Genomic DNA, 24,060 nt, shown 5'->3' with positions numbered 1-24,060 from the left:
CAGCGGCCTTCAAAGACCTCCGCGTTTCTGAATGGACGCCGCGGGAGTTTTGTTCAAGGTATGGCTGCCTAGGACGAAGATAATCCTGAGGGAGATGGGTTGAATAGATCGGTCATATCTGGCAGTGTTACATGATTTCAGAGTGAAGGGTGAGTATGGGTACAACGGTAAGCGGCGTGACGGTGAAATTCGCTCGAAGAACAGCTGAAAACTTACGATTTCTTGCAATATGGCGTGTGGAAAGTATCCCTTGATGGTCAAGCAAAAGGGATGTGTGTTGGAGGCTGGGTACAGTTCTGCAAAACAAGTGGTATCTGATTGTATTTATTAGGTTGTCGATTTCCTTGTGGCAGGTGATGGACTTCCCAGATCTGTCAAACAGACGCTAGTCGACCTGCCCAATACTCCATTTGGAGAATCAGGACAGAAGTTTCTATCGGCGTCCGAACGGAAGGAAACACGGCTCCAGACATTTGGCCCCCAGACCTAGAGCATGTGGACCTTGCTTTGACTGCATTTGACCACACTAGCAGATAGAGACGGCTTCCACTGACGTATCAATACCAAGATATGCCAGGCGCCAGTTCGTTGCCACAGGCACAAAGAGCAGCCTCGACGTGTTCAACAGTGTCTTGGCAGAGGACAATGCGCATCGCAGTGATGGTTGTCCATGGATTATCACCCAGGCATTCAATAGACTGTGGCCTTCCGCCTCCGTCCTGTTCTTCGAATGTTTAATCCTGACCTGACGTCGACGGCAAGATTCAATCTATCTCCCTTGCTTGGCACGTCACGATAACAAGACACAGCCTTCAGACCGCGCTAGCTTGGTCAGTCTAAACCTTCGATTCACCATGGCGCGATTCCAGATCATGTCCGATTTGCACTTGGAGGCACCAGCAGCGTATGATGTCTTCTCCATCACTCCAAAAGCGCCCTACCTCGCCCTCCTCGGCGACATCGGCAACATCAAGGACGAGGGGTTCTTTCACTTCCTCGAGGCGCAACTCCTCAAGTTTGAGCAAGTCTTCTTCCTGCTCGGCAATCACGAACCATATCACTCCAGCTGGGCCAAGGTCAAGACGAAGCTCCAGGACTTCGCCGAGAAGATCGAGCAACGTCGTGCCGCAAAGAAAGGGAATGACGGCCGGCTGGGCAAACTGATCGTTCTCGACCAGACCAGATACGACCTGTCGTCCGAAGTGACAATCCTAGGCTGCACGCTGTACTCGCAGGTGCTCTCGTCTCAGCACGACCGCGTGAGCTTCGGCCTGAACGACTTCTACCACATTGAGGACTGGACCGTCGAGCAGCACTGCGCCGAGCACAAGGCCGACTTGGAGTGGCTGAACGCCCAAGTCGCCGAGATATCAGCGCGCGAACCCAACTGCAAGATCGTCATCTTCACCCACCACAGCCCGAGCACCATCGAGGGTACCTATAACCCGGCGTACAAGTCCAGCCCCATCTCTTCGGGCTTCTCCACCGACCTCTCTAAGGAGGAGTGCTGGGTCAATCCGAGCGTGAAGTTCTGGGCCTACGGCCACACGCATTTCAACTGCGACTTCGAGGACCCTGCCACCAAGACGAGGCTGGTCAGTAATCAGCGCGGCTACTACTTTGCGCAGGCGGCCGTCTTCAATCCTGACCGGGTCTACGAGTTGGAGTAGAACCGCGCAACGAGTCGGACCATTTTCTTTCCTGGGGTTTGTTCAGTTGAACCTTTCGTTCTCCCACCCGACCTCTTCCTTGTCACTTCGCGTTCCCGCCCTTGTCTATTTCGTTAAAGAAGGCAATGTGGGCTAGTCTCTGTAGGTCGATGGTCGTTTGTTACCAGAGCTGGCTGGCTGTTTTACGTGAGCTGATAAAGAAGAGACAAGCTATCATTGATGGAGGAGGAGGAGGAGGAGGAGGAGGAAGAAGAAACTTGTTAGCCAAACAAAAGCCCGAAAATAGATCGAGCCAAAGCAAAATGGTTCTGGAGCAAGAAATCAATAAAATTTATTGTTCCTTTTCGGTCAAGACCTGGTCAAGTCTTGTTCTTGTAGTCTACAGTACTGCAGTATATATATACCTCGTCCCTCGTACAGGTATCCATGATCCATGTACCTACCTAATTTAACCTTCGTCCCCCTTACCGACCACGAGAAGAAATAGTTCCAAGTTGTAGAGTATAGATGACCGATTTCGAATCATTAGGTCCGCACAGGTCAGAAGAGGGGACGGGCAGGGGGGAGGCACTTAACCTGCTTGTCGAACTGCTGCAGACAGTGGTCGAAAGTGTCGGTTTGGGCAACTGAGTAGCCATTCGGGATTCTGGACTGTGTACTTCTCTCCTAGGACGGTAACAAGGAATCCCTGCTTGATCAAGAGTGGACAGGATATGTATTGATCGAGGCACTCATTTACAACCTCAATATCTCCCCACTCGCGGTAATGCCGCCACGAAACAAGTCTTCAATCACTTTTCCTCTCACAACCGTCTGCTCAATGATCCCTTCTACATGTCTCGGTTCAACCCGGCCATACCAGATCCCCATACCTCTCAGTGGATGAGGTGGTGGCGCACCAGATGCCCGTTGAGACATGTCAGATGATGGATGCTGAGAGTCAGGCACCGCGTCGTGGGTTGATGTAAAGGTAGTAGGGATGTATACAATCACATTCCCTGCCCATTTATGGCCTCCCACATGGGATATCATACCCACATTAACGTGAGCTTGCAGGGAATCGGAAGTCGAAGCATGCGTGTTCGAGACGGAGGACTTGAAGGCAGTGTCTAATGACGGGCTCTTTGCCAGAATGTTCTCTTTTCCTCCTGAACCATATTCACCAGAAACTTCGTTGTCGGAGGCAACAAATTCTCCCGGAGACTGCGGAGTGACGAGTTTTATGCCTTTAGCATCCTGTTTCCGCTGATTGACATATCTTCTAAATTCATCATGTAACAACGGGCCTAGTATCCCACATCGACTGTCCCTCTGATGATGGCTGCAGATCAGTATCGTCGGATTCGTGATTGGACTGCTGTGGAATTTGGAGGCTGCAGTAGTATCTCGGGTTTTTGCTGCCCGCTCCTGTTCCGGGACGTCTTTGTAGATAGGGTGTAACCTGTTGGGTTCCGGGAGGAGGTAGCCGCGGATGAAGTCGTTCAGGTTGCTTGATTCAGCGGTTGATGGGGAGGGTGCGTTCGTTGACGTTTTTCTGCTCCCAGTGAGGGGTGATAGGTGTCTAAAGCGTCGGAACGCAGGGAAAATAAGGGCCTCCACACCGTTGACCTCTCTATTACCTTGTTGTCTTTGCGTCGGTTCTGGTTTAGATGTGAACGACGATGTATTGACAAGGATATTGTTATAGGGCTAGATCTCAATCCTTGTGTAAGTCAGCCAGGTCTTGTCATATCTCGCCAAATCAGTGTATGCCTCTGAGCATGTCTTAGCGTTTCCCGGCTCTTTTTCATTCTGGAAACAGCAACAAAACACATCCCGTGCGAAGACAACTTACGTCGTGAAACGGTCCATGCCTCCCCAGCAACGCCTTGACGTCTCCTACTACCTTCCCCCATACAGTGCCATTATTGTGTTCGTCTTCTATCCTGGAAGTCCAATCCGACTGGCCCGTAGAGATGAGAAGGTGCTGCGCATATGGGGACATGGAGCCATTGAGACTTCTGGTTCTATCGATTTCGAGATCGAGCCTTGGGGTGGAGCTGCATGGACATGATGGTTCGGGACATGTCTCGACAACAGGGAACGGAGGAGTCCTGGCTGTGGTAAGGTTACGGCGGGAGGATGAAAGAGGTACGCAGCGACACAAGGGGCGTGTTGTGGTTGTCGCAGGCACGGAGGGATTGGGCAAGCCGAAGAGCGAGGGGTTCAATCGAGGCATCCCATCAGAGGACGTTGGTACTTTAGAAGAAACACAGTGTACGAGGGAGGTGAAAGATTGAAAGTGCCTGTTCCCTCGACGCGTTTACAGTCTCTATCTCATTAGCAGTTGTAGTTAGGGCCGGAGGTGCCGGCGATAAAATAAATGATGTCAACCAAAGGAAAAAAGTGCATGCGCCTCGGTCCGGATTGGGACGAGGAACGATGCCGCCCTGAGTTCGGCGAGAAATGACCCGCGCGCCCTTGGCACACAGCACATCACAAGGAGGAGGGAGGAAGAGGAGATTCAGCCTGATGATAAAACAAGTACAGAGTGTTTGACAGTTGTTGTTTCGCTTTGTATATTTTTGCATTGGAGTATCGAATCCGTCAGAATTTTCGGGTGATGATGACTGGACCTGCAGGCTCCTCTCTACTTCATTGTATGATTAACCCTCTCCAGCAAGCCAAAGCTCGACTCGGGTCAAGAACCGATCCGCTCGAGATGAAAGAGATAAAACACGAGCACAGAATCAAGTCCGCCTGATTGATTTGATACAAAGATTCTATTGTTGGGCGAATCTCACCCATAGACGGAGGTAATGCCACAAAGGACCTTACTGGATTTGGGATAAAAGACCCCATGGAGAGATGGTTCTGGCCACCGGCGGCGCGCGTCTTGGGATCTGGGCCGATTACCCAATTGCGCCAAAAAGTCCAAAACACTCAATCAATGATAATGGGACAACTCGATAAACGTCCTAATTCGGCAGGTTGGGAACACTTGTGCTGGACCACCTCGCCCAAGCCAGTATGAATGATAAATACCAGTCTAACACGATGCCCAACTTCCAACTAACAAGCAATTCGTGTCGCTAGCACTGACCAGAAGACCGACTCTCGAAGCTTAAAACTTAATTTTCTATATCAAACTCTCGGTTCAACAGACACTTTGCATTCATGGCTATCCTCAACTATCTAGGGTTTGGCCGCCAAACGCCACCGGCAAAAGATGACTCCAAGACTGCCGTCCGTGCTCTTCCAGCGAGCTGGTACACATCTGAAGAAATGTACCAGCTAGAACGACGAGCAATCTTCTCCAAGAGATGGATGCTTATCACGCACAGAACGAGACTCAGTCAGCCGGGCGATTACCTGAAATTCGACGTGGCCGGCTACGAGTTTGTCCTGTGCCGGGATCGCAAGGGAGAGATCAACGGATTCCACAACGTGTGCCGCCACCGCGCATTCCCCGTCGTGCAGGCCCAGCAGGGGACCGCAAAGATCTTTGCATGCAAGTATCACGGATGGTCATACGGGCTCGACGGAAAACTCGCAAAGGCGCCCAAGTACGACGAGCTCGACGACTTTGACAAGACGCAGAACGGGCTGTTCCCCATCCACGTGCGCGTCGACGCCTGCGGATTTATCTGGGTCAATCTCGACAGCAGCGAGACGCCCGAAGTGCCGTGGGAGCAGGACTTTGACCACGTCGACACCCAGGAGCGGTACATGGTGTACAACTTTGACGACTACGTGCTCGACCACGAGTACAAGCTCGATGGCGCGTACAACTGGAAGATCCTGGCCGACAACTTCAACGAGTGCTACCACTGCCCGACGGCCCATCCGGATATCCCTACACTGGCGGACATCGAGACGCACGACGTGACGGGCGTTGACGGGTACATTACGCATCAGTCGACGCCGACCGAAGAGCAAAAGAAGCTGGGCATGGCCATTGCCAGCACTTATTTCTTTCCCAACGTATCCATTTCCGTCCTGTAAGTTTTTTTTCTTCGTCCTTGTTCCCTCGCACCATTTCAATCCAGACTATCTACTTCCATCATGAAACTTCGGCAGCGCTAATCACTTTTGTGATGGGGGGGAAAATAGACCACACTTCATCATGCTGCAACGCTTCTTGCCCAACGGCCCCAAAAGCTCGTCGATGCACTACCAGATCTACCGCAACCGGAACTCGTCGGAGGAAGACTTCCAGCGGATCCACCAGCTGTACGCCAAGGTGGTGTCCGAGGACAAGATCCTGTGCGAGCTGGCGCAGCGGAACCTCAACGCGGGCGTCTTCGTCAACGGCGAGATGCACCCGCGCCTCGAGAAGGGGCCGCTGTATTTCCAGCAGCGCGCGCGCGACGCCATCCGCGAGCACGTCGCGCAGGAAAAGGCCGCGCGGCGCGAGATCTGGCCCGCGCAGCAGCGTCTGCCGGGCTCCGCGGCCGTGAGTCAGTCGGACGTCGATCTGTGTTCCGGCCTGGCCTGTCAGGCCGAGCCGGCGGCGGGGTTGGCGTGGTGAGGTGAGGTGAGGTGCGTTTGAGATCCCAGACGAGAACAAGAGGAAGGAAGAAAGAAAGAAGGAGGAAAAGGAGTTGGAAAGAAAGCAAGCGATCGACACATCGACCACGATCAGAGTGTTTGCATGCGTTGTTATCTCGTACTGTTAGATTTGTGGGCATTTCATGGACCATTCATGAGCGTTTGTCGGCGTTCCGATCTCTGTCTGTTCTGGGCCTTGATGACTAGTAAGGAGACAGTATGTACTCGTGAGACATGACAGCAGGCATGTACATACACACATACACACCAACATTCAATCGACATTGGCATCTTCTGTGCATACTTATACCTGTCCCTATCGCCATCGAAATCCCTGTGCCTGTACCTGTACCTATCGCTATACAAACCCTAGATACCACGCCTCACTGCACAACGCTGCACTAAAATTCTTTAGACTGCCCTGATGAGATACGTACCGAGTACGTCCCTATCACATCGCTTTCAATTCCACGCCAAATGCCCTTAAACCTCCTCGCTCCTCCATGCCGCGAGTACACTTGTCGCCTTTGAAATCAAACCCCGTGCACTGGCTGCCAAGGGCCATCCATGTGAACAAAGAAATGTTGGCAGCGTGGCAGCCAAGATAGGTACATTAGATGTCACGGCTACCTTATCAGGCTTATCGTCTTATCATCTCATCCGTCTTATCTCTACCGTCTCACCATACCATATCGGCAGTCTAGTTTACTAAGTGGTAATCAAAGAAAGGGGTAAGGTACTCGGTACTCCGGAACGGGATTCGGGGTTTCATTGTTCAAAGGAAGAGATGGAGGTGGAAGCGGTTTCGGATCTGGATCTGCTGGCATCTTGCTGGAAGGAGGAATATTTGGAGTGTCCCTGATCCAGCTGTAGAGGTACCTCGTAGATACTGGTAAGATAGATCTTCCCTTGCTGCCCGATCCCTCGAGCCACCGATATGACCTTTCCCACTCATTGATCGATGTGAGTTTTCCAAGACTACCCAGAACGGATGGATAGGTCGAGGCTGCCGTACTTTTTCTCCAAGTTGGGTTAGTTCTCTGTAGGGGGTGGGGCCCCCGCACAGAGTCAGACGGCAGCCTTGCGCCGTGTCCGGCCGATCAGGTGCTTGAACCTCGCACCAGAACAAACACGCCCCAATCACTTGTCTCGGGAATCAATGGTCCTCGTATTGTCTCACCCAAGTACAACTGTTGCAACGAGTCAGTACCAAAGTAACATGGTTCGGGGCCGTGACTCGTGACGACCCACTCCCGGAAAACTCACCTTGCCATTTCCAGTCTTCCATGACTTTCAACCAATGTAATTCCCCCCTCACCGTGTAATGCAAATTGCCCGCCCTCGTGATGTTGTCGATTCCTTTCTTGAAGGCCAACGAGTCCGGGAAGTTGGATGACGGGGTATTATTGAGTTTGACCGCGTTGCATCGACATCGGCGACTCCCTTCCTCGGATTTCTTGGAGGATGCGACAGACAAGTCCGTGTCCGTCAAGGTGTCCATGGGGGAGCCGGTCCCGGTCAACCTCGGCCGATAAGCACCACAGCTGGGGCACGCGCCACGTTGTGCTTCAAACGTGTCCTTCCTCCTCCAGACCTCCTTTGTGACTTTCAGGCACTTGTCCATTCTCGAAATTGGCATGCGCTTGGCCATGGCATCCCATCTCTGACAGACCCAGTTGCGGTCTTCTTCGTCAAATGCCTCGCCACCGATCGCCATCAGCGGAAATATCTGGATGACCATTGTTCGAGACGTGACCGGCGTAGTTGCAAGATAGATTAACACTTTCTCCGCAAGCGCCCACATTGAATGAGCCCACGGAAGCTCTGGTACGGCGTGCCGGAGCAATAATAACGCTGTCCAACGGTATGCTTCCGCCGTCTGTATGATATCAGAGACGTGAGATGGGGGGTCTTCTGACTGCTGTGGATCAAATGATGGGCTCCAGTCCTCGATGGCTGTCCATAACTCGGCGCCTCTGGAGATAATGGACGGAGAGTTGTGTTTCTCGGTCCTCCGCCGGACAGCCTTGATAATATTGGTTAGACGCGCAATCAGCGGGAACAGCGTAATTGCACAGCCAAGAAGCGGATCCAGCTGCTGTTCGACCGGTAGACGATCAAGCTCAAGATAGGTTGTTATGGACTCGACGTCGAGGAACTCGCCATCGTCAGAGGTTGTCAAGCCAGTCATAACGACTTTGTACACCCAAGTGCGCGCCAGGAAGTTCAAACGATCTAGCTCGTCACTCGTTAGCCTCGTAATCCTGTCTTTATCGAAGGCGCCTCGAAGTAGCGTTCCAGCAGTTTTGATGTGTTCGACACCAGGAGAGGCTGCTTGGTCGTCCCATGCTTCCGCGAAACCAAGGGCCAATCTTGCGGCGATAGAGGCTTCAAGACTGGTGTCCGGCTTGTTTTGACCCCGTGCCAAAGCCTCGAGGCTGGCGTGGAAATTCCTTGAACCAGCCCCACTGAATTCGGGCCGTGCGTTGCCCAGGTACAGATATGTCATCGCTGCAAGAGCATGGTAGAGTGCCGGGCACTCATCAGCCAGTGGCCATACATATAGCCGCCAAGGATTTGTCAATGGATCGTCCTTGATAGAAAGAACATCACAGAGATGCCTGTCAAAAAGTTGCTTGACTGTTTGTGGAGTGTCTGAGAATGGCGAGGGCCGTTCGCGAAGGACATGATTGTCTGCTATGTTACCGCGTCGCAGGCTAGGTTGACCAGAATCAGCTGCAGTCCCACTCTGGCCCTCAAAGTCCCGTGGGATGTAGGGTGGTGAGATAATCAGGTCGGATAAGTCGGGGGCCTTTTCTTTCCGCATATCTATATCTATCCCATGTCTCGAGGAAGAAAGATGAGTGTCGGTCATTTCTAGTGACGGCCCCGGGGAGGTATTGGTCGGAGAGCCCAGGGCGCTAGGCACATTCAGATCGATGTTTCCTTCGCCCAGGAAGAAGTCGACGCTGAAATCAACATCACCAAAGTCGAAGAGTTGGTCCTGCGGTAAAGATTGCCAAAGAGGCTCTTCTCGAGTCCGTGCCGATGATGCGCTATTGGTGCTCGCGATGCCCTGTGCCAGACTCGCTTCAGCCTGGAGAGGTGGTGTTGTAACATGGTCACCTGAAGTTGTATCCTTGTAAAATGGTGGCGATATCCGTTCGATAGACATGTTCTCCAAGCTTTGAAGTTGCCTTTCTGCCAGCTAGTCAGCGTCACAGTCTGATAAGCTGGCAACAGTATTGATAAAGACCGAATGATGCGATCGTACCCTCTGGCCGGCTGCGCTTTTTGGGCTGCTCTCCCACCAACTTCCACTTGAGGTTTCTGACATAGCCGCCGCATTCGACACCTCTGTCGAGGCACTGTGTGCAGGACGGTTTGGCTTCTACAAGCGGTCAGCAGGCTTGCCGGTTGCAATAACAAATAATATAGGCAACACGATAAGTGGCTTCACGGTCAGAACCAAACAGTCTCGTGTGCAACGGGTAGTTCTGACAGAAATCGTCTTCGCTTTCAAAGAAGTTGGCTCTCACCATCGCATTTCATGCGTCGGGCTTTGCAGGTATTGCAGCCTGATGATAGATGCACAAGTTAGCGATCGGTTCATTATCACTTGTACCCAGAACAGTGGATACATAAACGCCAAATGGCAATCTCAACCCGAGGTGTAGCTCACCCGTACGGCTTTTTGGCTGTCTACGCTTCGACATGGTGTTTTCCTGCCTCTGCTCGGCATTACTGCTCGTGAATCGGGCTGCCTGAGGACCATCTGTCGGTTGGCGTTCGGCTCCGGACATGGAGGGGGCAGATGCTGGGCTCGGCGCATTCAGGGGCAAGCGGGATGGCGTAGTCTTCTGTAGAAATGGGCCGTTTGCAATAAGAGAACGACTTTGTTGTGTCAATGTCGCCGTCCGTGGGAGGGTCAGCGAGGGTGAATGTGGAGAGAACTTTGAATTGATAGCGGAGGTGGAGGCATCGGGCCCGGGAGCCGCTGCCGATGGACCAAGGCCTTGGGGATTGATTAGCTGGACAATGCAGGATAGCCATGCCTGTATAGGTCTAGGTAAGTCGATAACAAACTGGGCGGGTGTGATTGGTTGTTTGATAAGGAGAGATTCGGCATCGCCCAATCCGGAAAGCATATGCTGCCCACACAATCTGCATCAATGCTACTCTGGTACTCAGGAGTAAGCAAACTGAACAAAGGCTACTGTCATCATTACTATTACCCATTGCTTTGCTGTGAACTATTTTATCGACCAAAGGGGACCTCAACCTCACAAACACTTTTCGTTTCCTCACATGTCCATACTGTTGGTACAGAAGTGTTGTACATGTTTATGTCAATCACTGGTGCTCCCACACCTACACCCTCTCAGCATGAATCTCCCTGGTCTGGTCGACTTCTTTGTCACCATCATGCCCCCTTTCCGTCTCTCCGCTGTAGATGCCCCGGGACTCGACGTCCTCTGATGCAGCAACCTCAGTGCCGGCCTGTCTTCTGATTCGGGCCATCTCCGCCGCAGGTGGTGCTTCCCACTTGGAAGATTTCATGGGGGACACATGTTCAATATACATGGTGTCGATTTCCTCCAGCGTTCGTCCTTGTCCTTCAATGACGAAGAAGTACACAAGGAGACCTGCAGCCAAATTGCAGCCGGCAAACACGTATCCATATCTGAAATCGATCGCACTGATGATGAACGGAGTGAAGAATGCAATGAGGAAGTTCCATGTCCAGTTGCTTGCAGTTGCAATGGCCATACCCTTGGCCCTGTATCGTGATGGGAAGAGTTCGGCAATCAAAGTCCTAGAATTGAACAATTAGCGGAAGTCAACAGGGGCCAGATGGATACATGGTTACTTACCAGACCATTGGACCCCATGTGGTAGCGAAGCCCAGAATAAACAAACACGCAAATACAATCATGGCAATACCAGCCTTAGGCGTTCTGGCTGGATCCTGGTTGTCTAGGGAGAAGTGACCGACTGATGCGAAAATCATGAAACAGACAAACATCCACATGCTCCCCGCGATCAACGACTTCCTTCGCCCATAGTGCTCGACGAGATAGAGACCGATGAAGGTAACTCCAAAGTTGACACCGTTTAGGATCATCTGAGTAACGAAAGAGCTGATCTGGACGGACTTGAAGATCGTGGTGCCGTAGTAAAAGAAGAAGTTGGCACCGGTGAGTTGCTGGAACATCTGTAACATCACACCCAGGGCAATTCGGTATCTGGACCCACGGAGTCAGCATTCCACTTTCTATGAGCGTCCTGTGTGTTGGTACTTACCCCATCCTTGGTGCTCTGAGCATGACGACAAACTCATGGATAGGATTTCCTTTTGTCTGGTCCTCGGCACGGAATTTGCTCTCAATCTCCTCCATCTGCGTGTAGATGGCGTAGTGGTTGGCAGGAGCACCGTACACCTTCATAAGCGTTTGCTTGGCCTCTTCAAACCTCCCTCTGCGGTAGGCATATCGCGGAGTCTCGTCGAATAACAAGATACCCACTCCCAGAATGAGTGTCCATAGCCAGCCAAGGCCAATGACAATCCTCCAGGATGCCGAGTTGTTCTGCTGGCCTTTATACGTCCCGTAGTTGAAGCACGCGGCAAGGAAAATGCCGAGTGTGATGAAGAGCTGGTAGGTGCACACGAGGGCACCACGAATCCACGGCGGAGCAGTTTCGGCTTGGAACATGGGGACAAGGACTGATAGGGCTCCCACTCCAAGGCCAGCCACAAGTCGACCGATCATAACCTGATACCATGCATCGACGGATGCAATCTGAATAACGAATCCGACCGAGACAATGATAGACCAGAAGCTGATCGAGAATTTACGCCCAATCCTGTCGGCAATTGGAGCAGCCAACAAAGCCCCGATAAGAGTTCCAATGGATAGCTGAAGCACGTTAGTCAGGGTTCGAAACGAATGGCAAGAATGACTCTCGTCCGTACCATGGCAACTATAAGTCCGGATCTGACATCGCTAAATTTATACTCTCCATTTCCGTGAGATTGTGCAAACCGCTTGAGAAAATCTGGCATCTCCAAGAAGCCCGAAATCTGGCCGGTATCGTAACCAAAGCTGGAAGGCATGTTAGCTGTTGCAGAGCCGTAGAGTAGGTGCAACTTACATCAAGCCACCCATTGAGACCAAGCAGCCCATGGCCAACGAGCGACCCGTCACCCGAGGAAGGGGTGAGTAGTCGAGGCCAGCCAGAGAGCGCCTGACATCTTCTCCCTTCTCTGAATTAGGGTTGTACTTATCAAAGTATACTTTGGTGCTCATGCCCTTCATGTTGGGCGGTGGTGATGAGGATGATCGCGGGATACCTTTACAAGTTCAACAAGCCTCGAAGGGCGGTTGCTGTTCAGCAGTGGGGAAGAAAGGGGGTTTATTATACAGCGGGCGACTATGGGTAATACTTCCTGGGCTCTGATATCATTGCGCGACGAACAAAGAAAACCTGGGGTTAGCCTATGGAATTCTCCTGTGGAAAAAAAGGTGGCGACCAAGGAAGCCACATCGGCTACCGAATAACAGTTCGGCACGCGGCGAGTGGACCCAAAAGTGCAGGGGCAAGGATGGTTCTCGCTTGAGCAAAGGTCAGACGGTCTATCCATGACAGGTATAGGGAATTGAGGATCGTGAGTTGCCAGCCCGCCGTGGCTGCGTGGATACTGGGAAGGATTCTTGTCAAGAGCACGGCGACTCTCCCAGTATTGGCTTTGGTTCTAACCTTAAAGATCGACGTCACATTTGCGTTTAGCGCAACTTGGCATTGGGTGAGTGACATCACGGCTTGCTCCTCCCGCTCATCTTTGACTTGTGTTCAAGACATCATCAAGCAACAAAGACATCATTAACACTACCGGACACCGCCAAACAGCCCGCTTGGCAGCGCAAAGCCGATCATTGCGTCAGTCGATTCCTCCTTGCCCACCAGCCCCATCTCATTGGCGACAGTCCAGCCCTACCACGTGTGTTCCCGCCTCGATCTTCGATGTGCTTCTAGCTCCTTATCCACTCGACGTCGAAGCTCGAAATCTTAGTTTCTGCTTATGATCACAAGAGTTCAGGCACGAGGGCACAAGAGAGCGGATTGTGGGATTCAAAATTTGATCCAAGAGGGCATTGATGATCCCACAGGCACGGGAAGATGCGAAAGGTCAAGATGTGCGCAGTTTTATGCACCCAGTCTGGGTACTCGGCAGCGAAGCAGGATACCTGGAAACCGGCGCGCACACTGACAAATACCGTAAGAGGAAGCGACTTCCTGAAGAGGGGTTTGATCTGCTTGGACACTTGCTGCTCTTGCACTACAATAGAAACCCTTTCCGAAGCAAGACGAACATGCTGCCTGTGATGAATTTCTACTCTAGACTCGAACAGATTACAACCTAAGCCTCGTATGCGCGAGCAATCTGAAGTGCCTCTATTCGGATGCAACAACACTTCTTGTCACATGGAAACATCCGTTGCGGGGCTATATTGCGTGTCATTGTAATCATTCAGTATATGTGTATAGCGTGGAGGAAACAAGTCTCTTCTCAGATCCTACTGCCTCTGGTCACCAGCTTGGCGACTAACTCCTCACGGCGTCTATGCGGTGTAGACAAGCTATGCAGTCGTCAATTCAAATGTTCATTTTCTATACAAGCATATCACAGCCACTGTAAGTCATGTCTCTCCATCCATAATTTCCATTATATACGCCGAGCAGCAGTTCCTCGCCTAGACCATCTGCATGTCACCGCCAGCCCACCACCCTCTCCTGTCCTCTTCGTCTTGGCTCATGCTCATGCTCTATGGCTTGGAAATCGTCATCCTCCATCTCGTCTGAATCCCACTCATCCTCCAGATCTTGTTGAGCAAGTTGCAGAAATCTTTCTAGACCCATCACACGAACGGGGCCTGCATGTGCACCATGGGCGGCGCCTGGGTGATTTCCTTGGCCAGGAGCTGCCAGCGGAAGCTGTGCTGGTCGTGCTGCAGGATCATTGTTTCCGTCACCATTGACATCTGGTAGGGCATGTTCATCTCTGTCAATTTGCTGGTTCGCATCATTCTGGTCATCTCCGGCTGCTCGTACATCTTGAGCTATTGGCGCCACAGGAAGACGCAATCGACCTCGAGGTTGCGCTCGTGCCCGGTCTGCGCGTCCAGGTTCGTTGACCATCGCACGTTGACGGTTGGCTTGCTGACCACCGCCTCTTCGTCGAGGTCTGGCTCTGGGCGGATTTGGTGCCGGTGGCGGTACAAGCGCTTGAGCTCGTGGTCGTTCAGGAAGGTCTATTCGCTGAGCGTTTGGTGCTCCAGGCCGTGCAAAGTTCACGATTTCGATGTGCAACTGCCGGTTGCGTCGTTGGTCAGGTGCTGGCTCTTCGTCATCTGTATCTTCTTCGTCGGCAAAGGGCCGGCCATGGTCTCCTCGAAAGGCGGCGAAGTTCTCTGGGGGCAATTCTTCGTCGTCCAACTCCTCTTCTGGAACATCTATCTCGTGCCATTCCGCAAGATCAGGATTCTGGAGTCGTCCTGCTTCGACGTCTTCGCCGTCTCCTTCTTCCATAACCCACAAACGCATGTAGCATTTGCTCTTAGGGTCGTTGTAGTGGCTGTAAGGATTGTCAGGCAGAAGCCATGCTTGACATAGGTAGCAGAAATGGCATTTGCATCTGAAGCATGTCATGTGGTTGCACCCCATGGTCTTCTGTGCGGGCGCGCTGCAGGTTGGACAAGGTGTGGAGTATTTCTTCAGATATGCCTCTGACGCAGCTTCTTCCTCGTTGATCTCCTTTTGCCGGCGAGGGCTGCATCTTACGAGTTCCCCGTGCCACCCTTTCTGACAGACACTGCAGAATGCAAAGTCACAGTCTTCGCACACAGCCAGACGTTCAGACACGGGAACATCCTCTGGGTCGCGTTGGTTATTGTTCTGTTGCCCAGGCGCTGGCTCTGGCATTTCTTCCTCCTCCGAGTCGGACCCCTCCTCAATATCATTCATTGGGTCAATGGGTTTGGGATGTTTTTTGGATTTGGCGGCTCCTTGGCACCATTGTCGGGGGCAGTAAATGGTGTTCTTGTCTGATTCGAGTCGTTTCTTTCGCTTGAGCCGGACATAGCGCTGAACCAGTGCTTGTTCCAGGGGAATCTGTAACAGCTCGCTGGGGTTGAGAGTTCGATCTTGTCTCCGTCTCTTCAAGGGCCTACCATTGGCGCCCACCTGTACAGGCTCGTCCTTGCCGCAACTCGGATCGAGACATTTGACGTTGTCAACGTCTCCCTCCGTTATGCAACTCTTGAAAAATTCCTGCAAGCATGCGATGCAAAAGACGTGCCCACATGACATCAGGCGGTGGCATTGTATCCCCTTTTTAGGTTCCAGACAAATTCCACAGTCAAAGGTCCCTTTCTCAAAAAGTTCGCGCTTTGTCTTGAGGTCGAAATCCAGCATCGCCACCTTCAAATCGCTAGATAATTGAACATCGGTCTCGCCCGCAAGACCAAAAGCTCGTTCCCCCTCTTGTTGGACATGGTCTATGTAGGCATAAACAACCTGGTCTTTTCCCAGCTCTTCCCATAGTCTATGACAATCATCTCTGAGCCGCTTTAGGAGGGGTCGGGGTAGCCACTGGGGTGTAACGGACACCGAGACAACTGGAGGCTTAGTGGCTGGATAGCCCTCGGGCAGCGAGATTCGGAGTGATAGTGGAGGCAGATGAGACAGTTCATGGGCGTCAAGAGGGAGGACAGGGTATTGCAACTCAGGTTTCGCCTCGCCCTCATTCTGACTTTGTTCTGGGGAGGTGGGTGGTGTGGGTAGTAAAGGTGGCGCACTGTCCGCAGCGGGTTTGAAGAGAATGCGCAGGGGTTGAATCGGTGTTACGGCGAGATCGAGCGTAGCAGTATATGGATCTTGATCATCGACCACGAGTTCAGGGTAGATGGCGGCGATGGTCGAGAGTTCACCAGCTCTTTCATCTTCGGTAGCATATGGGTCATCATCCATCTTTTACATGTATGTAGAGATCGATTATTGTGAGAATATGGGGAAACGGAAGAATTGCGAGGGTCGACGGTCGAGTTATTAAGACGAGATGTGAGATACCGCCACAAGTCAGTAGAATCAGTAAACACCCAGTAGACACAATGGATCATTTGTTCAAGGGGCCTTTGTAGAAAAAGACAAAGCAAGTCACAACGGACGCATTATGGATCTCTGGTCCTCGGCAAAAGGTCTCGACTCATTCATGCATATATACAAACAAACCAAACAATGACGCACCAGGCGCAGAGGAAAAAAAGAGAAAAGGCCTCGAATCTGATTGATGGAAAGTTATCGATGAGGCACCCAGACATTGTCGACGCTAGACGACAACTTGGAGGGGCTTGAGGAGCTTGAGGGGCCAGCTTACTTGGGTTGGTGGCACAGTTGGTGGCTTGTGCCTCGCCACACTGCGTTCAGCCTCGCTTCTCATTACTCACATCTCCTTTTGACATCCTTGATATCTCTTTCATTCTCCTCACCGGTTGAGTCATTGGGTCATCTGCTCTCCACCTGTGGTAAATACCAACTTTGTGTCAGGGATGGACGATCCGCCTCTCGCCTCGTTGTCGCTCACCCACGTTCGCTATGTAAGTCCCTACCTTGTCCACCATGGAAAATTGACCGTTATTGTGGCACAACTGACAGCACCAGACTCCTGGTGACCCCATATCCTACGCATCAGCATGGCTGGCTCTGGTACCACAGGGTCTATGTGTAATCTATGTCACTCTGATATGGGCATCGCGGGAAGCCGAGATATTTCTCATGTTCGCCGGCCAAATGGCGTGTGAAGTGGTGAATTTCGGTCTGAAACGGCTGATACGGGAAGAACGTCCCAAACGTACGTCGTGCCTTTCCTCAGCCATGGACCCATCCTTGTCGAAGCTCTAAGAGTCGTATTTTATTGATCTGTGTGGTTGGACAGAAATGACAGGCAAGGGCTATGGCATGCCCTCTTCGCATTCGCAATTCGTGGCCTTTTTTGCCATCTCATTTAGTCTCTTCTTGATCTTCCGCCACGTCCCTGATCCTTCAGCAAGTTATTCGCCCACCAGCTTGACCGAGCGAGTCATTTTGTCTATGCTCGCCTGTATAGGCGCCGGCGCTGTTGCTGCCAGCCGCGTCTACCTGAACTACCATACACCAAAGCAAGTCTGGGTCGGGGTTGCTGCGGGAGCAGTTTTTGCCGTCATCTGGTTTCTATTCACCTCCTATTTACGGCATTACGGGTGGCTGGACTGGGCGTTGGAGAGTTGGATATGTAGGAGACTGCGAGTGAGAGACTTGATTGTCACAGAAGACATCCAGGACGCTGGTTGGGGAAGATGGGAGGAAAGGAGGAAAGAGAGAAAAAATAGAAAAGCGACGGCCTCCCGTCTGAAGAATCAATAGCGGTCCTCCACCAAAATTGATTCCTTCACCCTGAGTTGATTTGAGGAGCCCAATTCCATCAGTGTATAGAGAACGCCTCCTGTGATCCCAGCTCAGGAATTCTATGCAGCGACCCACATGGACAAAGGTGGAACTTTGCCTATCTGTGTTTGTTGTGCGCGAATTCGGCCAGAGCCGCCTCTGATAAAGTCAATGGCCACAGCCCACGCGAAAAAGCATATGCACCCGCAACCAGAAGCAGGTAATACGCCACCGTCCACCGCAACCCCAGCTTTTGACCTTGTGTCGCAGCCTGAACGAGGTCCGTATCGTCTTTGCCACGGATGACAACAGGGTGGATCGAGTAGTCCTCCGGTCTCCTCACGCGGCCCCAGAAACGAGGAAGACCGACACAGTTGCAAAATGAATGAATGATGATGCAAGCGTAGACCGAGCCCGTACGCATGTAAACAAAGGCGGCAAACCAGCCAAAAAGGGTGGTATAGGTGAACTGGAGTACGGACCTCAACAAGACCGGCAAAAGTGGGATGTGAGGATGGGTCAAATGAAACTCGTAAAAGTGGTGGACATGGGCGATGCCGAAGTAGAGTGGTGTCAGGAAAACGATCCTGCCCGGGGAGATTTTGGCGAGCAGGTGGATGGGGATGAGAACGGATCGAAAGACAACCTCCTCAGTGATAGGCCCAGCGACGTAGTTCCTGTAGCCCTGCCAGCTGCTAAGAGTTTCGCTAATCGCAGCAACACCACGCTGGCGCAGGTTATCGAACTCTCCCTCCACGAAAACCTTTTCAAACAGCGGCCCGACATACAACAACAATGTCAGGGCGAAGCATCTAAACAAGTCCCATGGTCGAACCGGCCAACAGCCCAGCATATGCAGAGCGTCGGTTACCGAGAGCTTCGCTGTTCCGACGAGCAGATAGAGAGTGCCAGTGGCACCGATGATACAAGCCAATGTGACGGTCCGGATACGCGCGCGAATAACGCTGGGAGCATCGCGGTTTAGCGTTGGCGATGGCCTGGTGGAGGAGAAAAGGTAGAAAGGGACCACGTAGATCAGCGTGCAAAGAACCTGGTGGAGGGATGATCAGCAATCCGCGCGTGGTCAGTGTGTACACACCACCATTGGGCCTACCGATAGTATGGCTGCTGTGGTAGGCGAGATGATGGGCTTGTCCTTGTCTGTTTCGTCATTCGGGTCAGCAACAAGCATCAACGATCGGGGCCAGTCACGACATTATCGATATGTAACCGCATCAGTCGGGGCCAGGACAATAGATCCGTAAACAACGCGACGATTGGGATCGTGTATTGATCAATGGGTGGATTCGGGAGAGCATTGTTTGGATTGACAGCCCATTCATACAGAGACAATGAAGGTCTGTGAGAGAACTAGTTTCAGGGGAGCCGACATGTCGACAACTGCGAACCAATGAAGAGCCAACGTACCTGCATGGCCAAAATAAGTGTTTTTCAGCTGGAGGAAGAAGTTGACGGGAGCCATGGCGAGGCCAGGCGCAGGCTGCCAGCTGGCAAGTGGTTTAAACTCCAATAATGAGCACAGAGGATGTTGGGCCAGAGGGCCAGACTGTGGTGAGGTTGAAGTGGACTCTGGATAAAGGGGGCTTTGACGAATTCCCTAATCGATATGGTGGCGTCTTGGAGGGGGCGACGATGAGATCAGACACCCAACAGTCGGTGAAGGCAGCAATAATAGTCGATGCCACTGTGGCTGTCACCGACTCACCGCCAGCAATCTTTTTTCCGCTATCCAGAATCAAATCATTCTCTGGGGATTGAGCGGCGACGCTATTGACTTCAAGTCCCCAGAATTCGGACCCGGAAAATTGGAATTACTCCGTCTGTGTTGTTGCTGGCTGCGCCACAAACGCTTCTTCCATCCCCCTGTATGCAGCCAGATTGTCGCGTTAATTTCGTGACACACCATGGTCCAATCGGGGATTTTCGATACTTCCAGTGTGCCACGCGATCAAGATGGAGAAAAGCGTGAGACGCGACCTGCCAACCAACACCCGAGACCCTCCTTGACACAAAAGCAATCGACAAGATGAGTCCTTTGAGCGTGGTCCTTGCGCAATAATACTCCGGATTGGCACCAAAAGACCTGGGAGCCACTCCAATCTTACATGGGTTCAGCCTCCAAAAGAGAAGGAGAACAAGGATCACAAAGTCGCTTCGTCCCCTGATCGCGAATAGTCGAGAGGCGGGTATCCAGAGGTCCGTCCAGGTTCAGGTGGTGGTCGACTGTTGTCCAAAACCAACCTGCGACTCTTCAACTACTTCGTCGAATCCAGAGACTACACAGCATCCTACATTCTTTTCCTATGTACATACACAAGCAGCGTTTGCACATACCAAACGAGGTCTCAGACATCAGCCGCTCAATCGTACTCCGCCACTCCTGCAGCTGATGATATCTCAATTTAACTCGCCCTGAAGCATGCATATGCAGCTCCGCTTGATCGTCGCCCTAACCTGAGCTACAAGTACTTTGAGTGCAAAATATCTCCGAAAATACTCGTCACTGTTATTCCACTGGCATGAGACTTCAATAATACCGCACATTGAGCGCGCGCGCCCACTTGTCGCTCTCTTCGACCTCGCACATCTCACCTTCAGTCGTTCTTTACCCTACCTACTACCCTGACCGAGCACACCCTTGGGACCTGCGATCGAACTCGCGAGTCACCGAATGCGTCGCCGGTTGCTTGTTGCGACGATGAGATAATTATGTCCTCGTCCCCTTCGTCGGTGAAGCTCATATCGCCGAAGCGGACTGCTCCTAAACGGACACCTCTACAAGAAAGAACATCTTCGGAGACGAATGAGCTCTCGGCTCGTCTAGGTCCGGAGTCAAGATCAGACCAAGGCACTTCGGACATATACAAAAGCACTCCGTTCCCTACGAAACCCGCTCACGTTCTCCTACCCAGTACCATCCGCAGGAAGAAGAGCTTCGGGCCAAGCCAACTCGCCGACACTACTGGGTTTCTGCATGAGAGTCCATCGGTTAGAAGCAGCGATGCTTCCTGGAGTTCGCAAGGAGGAGGCGGCGGCGGCGGCGGAGGAGGAGGGTCAAAGCCGACTGTTAGGCTGAAGCGATCGGTCAAAGCGTTGAGAGACCTGTATGAGTCCCAAGCCGAAGAAGCGTCCCGTCCATCCACCGCAACGTCACCAGCCCTTCGTCCAAGCACCGGCAGTTCGTTTCGACTGAGAAGTCTCAGCTCGAGTGAAAGTCTATCGGGCGCGTATGCTTGGGAATCGCTGCAAAAGATCGCGGCCGATGATCTGGCGCTGCTACCCCCGTTACCACCTGGGCCTCTTACCCTCAAAAGGATTTCGTCTCGTTCCTCTTTCACGTCGATCCCGGAGAGGGTTGCTGCCACTTCGACTCCAAACTACAAAGTGCACGCAGTAACGTCAAGTCCAAGACTGCCATCGTTCAGAGACTTGAGAGGTCCTTTGCTTGAAGCGTTCGAAGAGGTATCAAGTGCGGAGTCCGAGAATGATGTCTCTTCGAGTCCCAACGTTACTCGGCTCGCACACACGTCCAGCCCCAAGCAATTTCAAAATATCGCTCCGTCGTCCAGTCCAAACGTGGTTCGTCTTGCGAAATCCTCCAGTACGGATCAGTTCCAGAGCAGCGATCAGTCGTCCAGTCCCAATCTTGTGCGTCTCGCGCATACATCCAGTACGGAGCAATTTCCAAGCACCGACCAGTCGTCAAGTCCAAATGTTATAAAACTAGGCCCGTCATCCCCGACGGCGGCTCGTCCTGACTTGCCCAACTCTTCTCCACTTTCGAGATCGTCGTCAAGCTCATCGAAGAAAAGGAAGAGGTCCGAGTCTGAGGGAGGGACGTCTTTCGCCGAACGAGGTGGAGCAACAATTTCACTGGCATCGAGTCCCCCAGTTCACCGTTACATTCCATCGTCTGCTGCAGGAAGCGCGAGCTCTCCTGTTGACCCCGGTATTCCGTCTTCCGCGCCGCAAAGCATCAAACAAATCAACGAACCGGTCGATGAATCTAGCCCAGTGGTCCGACTTTTGGAGAGAGATGATGGAACTTCCGATAGCATTTCTGTCGGCGACACTCACGCCAGTCTTCAAGCCGCCTTAAGCTCAAGTCCACCGCGTATTCAATACCCCATTGTTCGAGCTCCTGCTGTAAGCCAACAGGCTGGCCTTGCAGTCCCCAAACGTACTTCGAGGTCCATGTCCACCCAAGGATCCTTGCCGAAATTCTCATCACGGCTATCAGCGGTCCCCTCTGAGGGCTCGTGGGTTCGAACCAGACCAACCAGTGAAGCATCTTCAGTACCCGATGATCTCGACCAATATCTGTTGTCTGAAGACCTGGCCCCAGCATCCACCTACATCATCAATGAAGGGGCAAACCTGACACAAATCCGGCTCGTTCAAGAAGCGGAAACACCGGACGAGCCACAGTGCGACTCTGAGTGGGAAACAGAATACAGCCATCAAGATTTGGATGCGCACCAAAACGAGGCAACGGACGAAGTCTCAGCTTTGCCTTGGACAGAGTATCCGTATAGATCACCACCCCTTCGGTCAAGCCGGAGCATCGGCTACATGTACTCTTCAAATAACTCTTCACAGCAGTCAATTGCGCGACTTAATTCCATGAAATCATTTACGAAGTCACGACCAAACAGATCCCTTTCCAATTCCCTCCGCCCAGGTTCTTCTAGCAGCATTACGAGCGTCATCCCTGTTCCAACATGGGCCCGAAGGTATTACTCGGGGTTTTACAGGGATTCATTTCAGTACCTTTATTCTAGCGGTTCATACATGAATTTGAGGGAGAGAGCGGCAGCCCAAGCACCGATTCCAGTACATTTAGAACCACCTTCGCGGCCCCAGACGTCCAAGTCAGCCGTCAGCACTGGCGTTCGCAATATCCATCAGGGAATGACGGATGGCGTTGGAGGCCCTTTCCGCCCGAGGAAACGACCAAAGGTCGAAGCCCGGAAATCACATCTTCTACCGGGTGTTGGACCGTTGGTCTCCAACCCAGTGCGCCCTCTACCAACCGCCGCCCCAGCCTTGCCCGGCCGACGACAATCTTACCCACAAACACAATCTAATCCAAATCTTCACACTCGCTCAGTTTCCTTGCCGTTAAGCCCTGCCGATCCTCGGGCCCATTGGGCTGGGGTAGTCGAGATCCATGAACACCCATACGAAGACGGACGAGGCTCCCGCTACATGATCCACCATCACAGCTACACATATAGTATCTCAGCCTCCCAGGTTGACTCCCAAAATGACCAGTCCGTGATACACCACCATCAGGTCAGCCCAAGTGGCAACATATTCCGTCGGTCCTGGCATCGTTGGTCCTCTTCTCCGCATCTCCACCACGATGCCCGTCTAGGTACGGGTTCGTCGGTCTCCCGTGGCTTTGGATTTCCGTTCAACGCGAAGTCCCGCTGGATGACTGGTCTTCCTGATCTCGTCTCGGGCGGAGAGCGTCAGTCGCCGCTGCACATTGATCTTCGCTCTATCCAGGTGATATGTTTCACTGCCGGTTTCCTCGTGCCTGCGGTTTGGTTCATGGGTGCTCTTCTACCCCTTCCCGCGAGACCCGCCAGCTTTGGGGACATTGAGAAGCAAGTGGTGCAGGAGCAACGTCAGAGACAACGTCAGTCATATCCACTTCAGCAATCGCAGCGGTATTCTGTATCCCAACAGTTCAATTCAGATTATTCCCTGGACGAACGAGAGGGGGAAACGATGGATATCTTGGCCAGACTCCGCTATGAACGGCACGCCGCTGGCGTGGCAGAGCTCAAATTCCAGAATGCTCGATGGTGGCGGAATTTGAACCGATGGATGAGCGCCGTCGGTGTCATTGTCTTCGTCCTGGTGATAGTGTTGGCAGTCTTGGGAACAGAACACAAATGGGGCGAGACATAGCCGGGGGCTAGCGACGGGCGTCTTGATCCAAACAGACCTTACAACATATACCGAATCGAGAGTGGCACCAACAGGCACCATCTCAGGGAATAAAGGGCACCAGAGGATATGGGTGAAGGCGAAATCCTTTTGATGATCTCGACCTAGACATACATATCTATCTACTTCACTCCACATATCTACTACTACTACACACATATTTCTTCTTATATACTCACACACCGAGCGAACTATCAGCGTTCCGAGCACCCTCGACGGGAGAGATTTCTTACAATCAATCTATCAATCAAATATTATGTATCCATCTATCCTATTCTACTGCACCACTATCTTCCAACGCTTTTCCTTCTATACGTGCTTGTATTCTCTTCCATTTCTGTGCACCTTGTGTCCCGTGCAGACCAGAAAGCTGGAGGGTCTAGAATGTATACAGAGTGTA

At 52.2% G+C, this 24,060-nt stretch overlaps 9 protein-coding genes across 9 annotated transcripts; 5 read left to right on the top strand and 4 right to left on the bottom strand.

Moving 5' to 3' along the window:
* Window positions 1-854: 854 nt before the first annotated feature.
* On the top strand, window positions 855-1,670 carry AYO20_02733 (hypothetical protein; the record flags this gene model as incomplete). Its single annotated transcript, XM_022641037.1, has 1 exon — window positions 855-1,670. One exon carries the CDS (start codon window positions 855-857, stop codon window positions 1,668-1,670), a length of 816 nt encoding a protein of 271 aa, XP_022502912.1.
* A 3,156-nt stretch (window positions 1,671-4,826) lies between these two features.
* AYO20_02732 (hypothetical protein) lies at window positions 4,827-5,654 on the top strand (the record flags this gene model as incomplete). The annotated part of the gene is made up of 1 exon (XM_022641036.1): window positions 4,827-5,654. The coding sequence occupies one exon, from the start codon at window positions 4,827-4,829 to the stop codon at window positions 5,652-5,654; it is 828 nt and encodes a 275-aa protein (XP_022502911.1).
* Window positions 5,655-5,775: 121 nt separating this feature from the next.
* Window positions 5,776-6,180, top strand: AYO20_02731 (hypothetical protein; the record flags this gene model as incomplete). The annotated part of the gene is made up of 1 exon (XM_022641035.1): window positions 5,776-6,180. One exon carries the CDS (start codon window positions 5,776-5,778, stop codon window positions 6,178-6,180), a length of 405 nt encoding a protein of 134 aa, XP_022502910.1.
* Window positions 6,181-7,376: 1,196 nt separating this feature from the next.
* AYO20_02730 (hypothetical protein) lies at window positions 7,377-9,375 on the bottom strand (the record flags this gene model as incomplete). The annotated part of the gene is made up of 2 exons (XM_022641034.1): window positions 7,377-7,390; window positions 7,467-9,375. The coding sequence occupies 2 exons, from the start codon at window positions 9,373-9,375 to the stop codon at window positions 7,377-7,379; spliced, it is 1,923 nt and encodes a 640-aa protein (XP_022502909.1).
* Window positions 9,376-10,571: 1,196 nt separating this feature from the next.
* On the bottom strand, window positions 10,572-12,517 carry AYO20_02729 (hypothetical protein; the record flags this gene model as incomplete). Its single annotated transcript, XM_022641033.1, has 5 exons — window positions 10,572-11,016; window positions 11,075-11,446; window positions 11,505-12,118; window positions 12,175-12,304; window positions 12,354-12,517. 5 exons carry the CDS (start codon window positions 12,515-12,517, stop codon window positions 10,572-10,574), a joined length of 1,725 nt encoding a protein of 574 aa, XP_022502908.1.
* A 1,453-nt stretch (window positions 12,518-13,970) lies between these two features.
* Window positions 13,971-16,229, bottom strand: AYO20_02728 (hypothetical protein; the record flags this gene model as incomplete). Its single annotated transcript, XM_022641032.1, has 1 exon — window positions 13,971-16,229. One exon carries the CDS (start codon window positions 16,227-16,229, stop codon window positions 13,971-13,973), a length of 2,259 nt encoding a protein of 752 aa, XP_022502907.1.
* Window positions 16,230-16,807: 578 nt separating this feature from the next.
* Window positions 16,808-17,660, top strand: AYO20_02727 (hypothetical protein; the record flags this gene model as incomplete). The annotated part of the gene is made up of 3 exons (XM_022641031.1): window positions 16,808-16,855; window positions 16,920-17,109; window positions 17,194-17,660. The coding sequence occupies 3 exons, from the start codon at window positions 16,808-16,810 to the stop codon at window positions 17,658-17,660; spliced, it is 705 nt and encodes a 234-aa protein (XP_022502906.1).
* Window positions 17,661-17,799: 139 nt separating this feature from the next.
* Window positions 17,800-19,164, bottom strand: AYO20_02726 (hypothetical protein; the record flags this gene model as incomplete). The annotated part of the gene is made up of 3 exons (XM_022641030.1): window positions 17,800-18,732; window positions 18,796-18,842; window positions 19,110-19,164. The coding sequence occupies 3 exons, from the start codon at window positions 19,162-19,164 to the stop codon at window positions 17,800-17,802; spliced, it is 1,035 nt and encodes a 344-aa protein (XP_022502905.1).
* Window positions 19,165-20,411: 1,247 nt separating this feature from the next.
* On the top strand, window positions 20,412-23,621 carry AYO20_02725 (hypothetical protein; the record flags this gene model as incomplete). The annotated part of the gene is made up of 1 exon (XM_022641029.1): window positions 20,412-23,621. One exon carries the CDS (start codon window positions 20,412-20,414, stop codon window positions 23,619-23,621), a length of 3,210 nt encoding a protein of 1,069 aa, XP_022502904.1.
* Between the last annotated feature and the right edge of the window lie 439 nt (window positions 23,622-24,060).

Source organism: Fonsecaea nubica (assembly GCF_001646965.1).
Source record: "Fonsecaea nubica strain CBS 269.64 chromosome Unknown Scaff12, whole genome shotgun sequence".
NCBI lineage: Eukaryota > Fungi > Ascomycota > Eurotiomycetes > Chaetothyriales > Herpotrichiellaceae > Fonsecaea > Fonsecaea nubica.
Note: the sequence above shows the minus strand (reverse complement) of the source record. Positions and strands in the feature narration are given on the sequence as shown.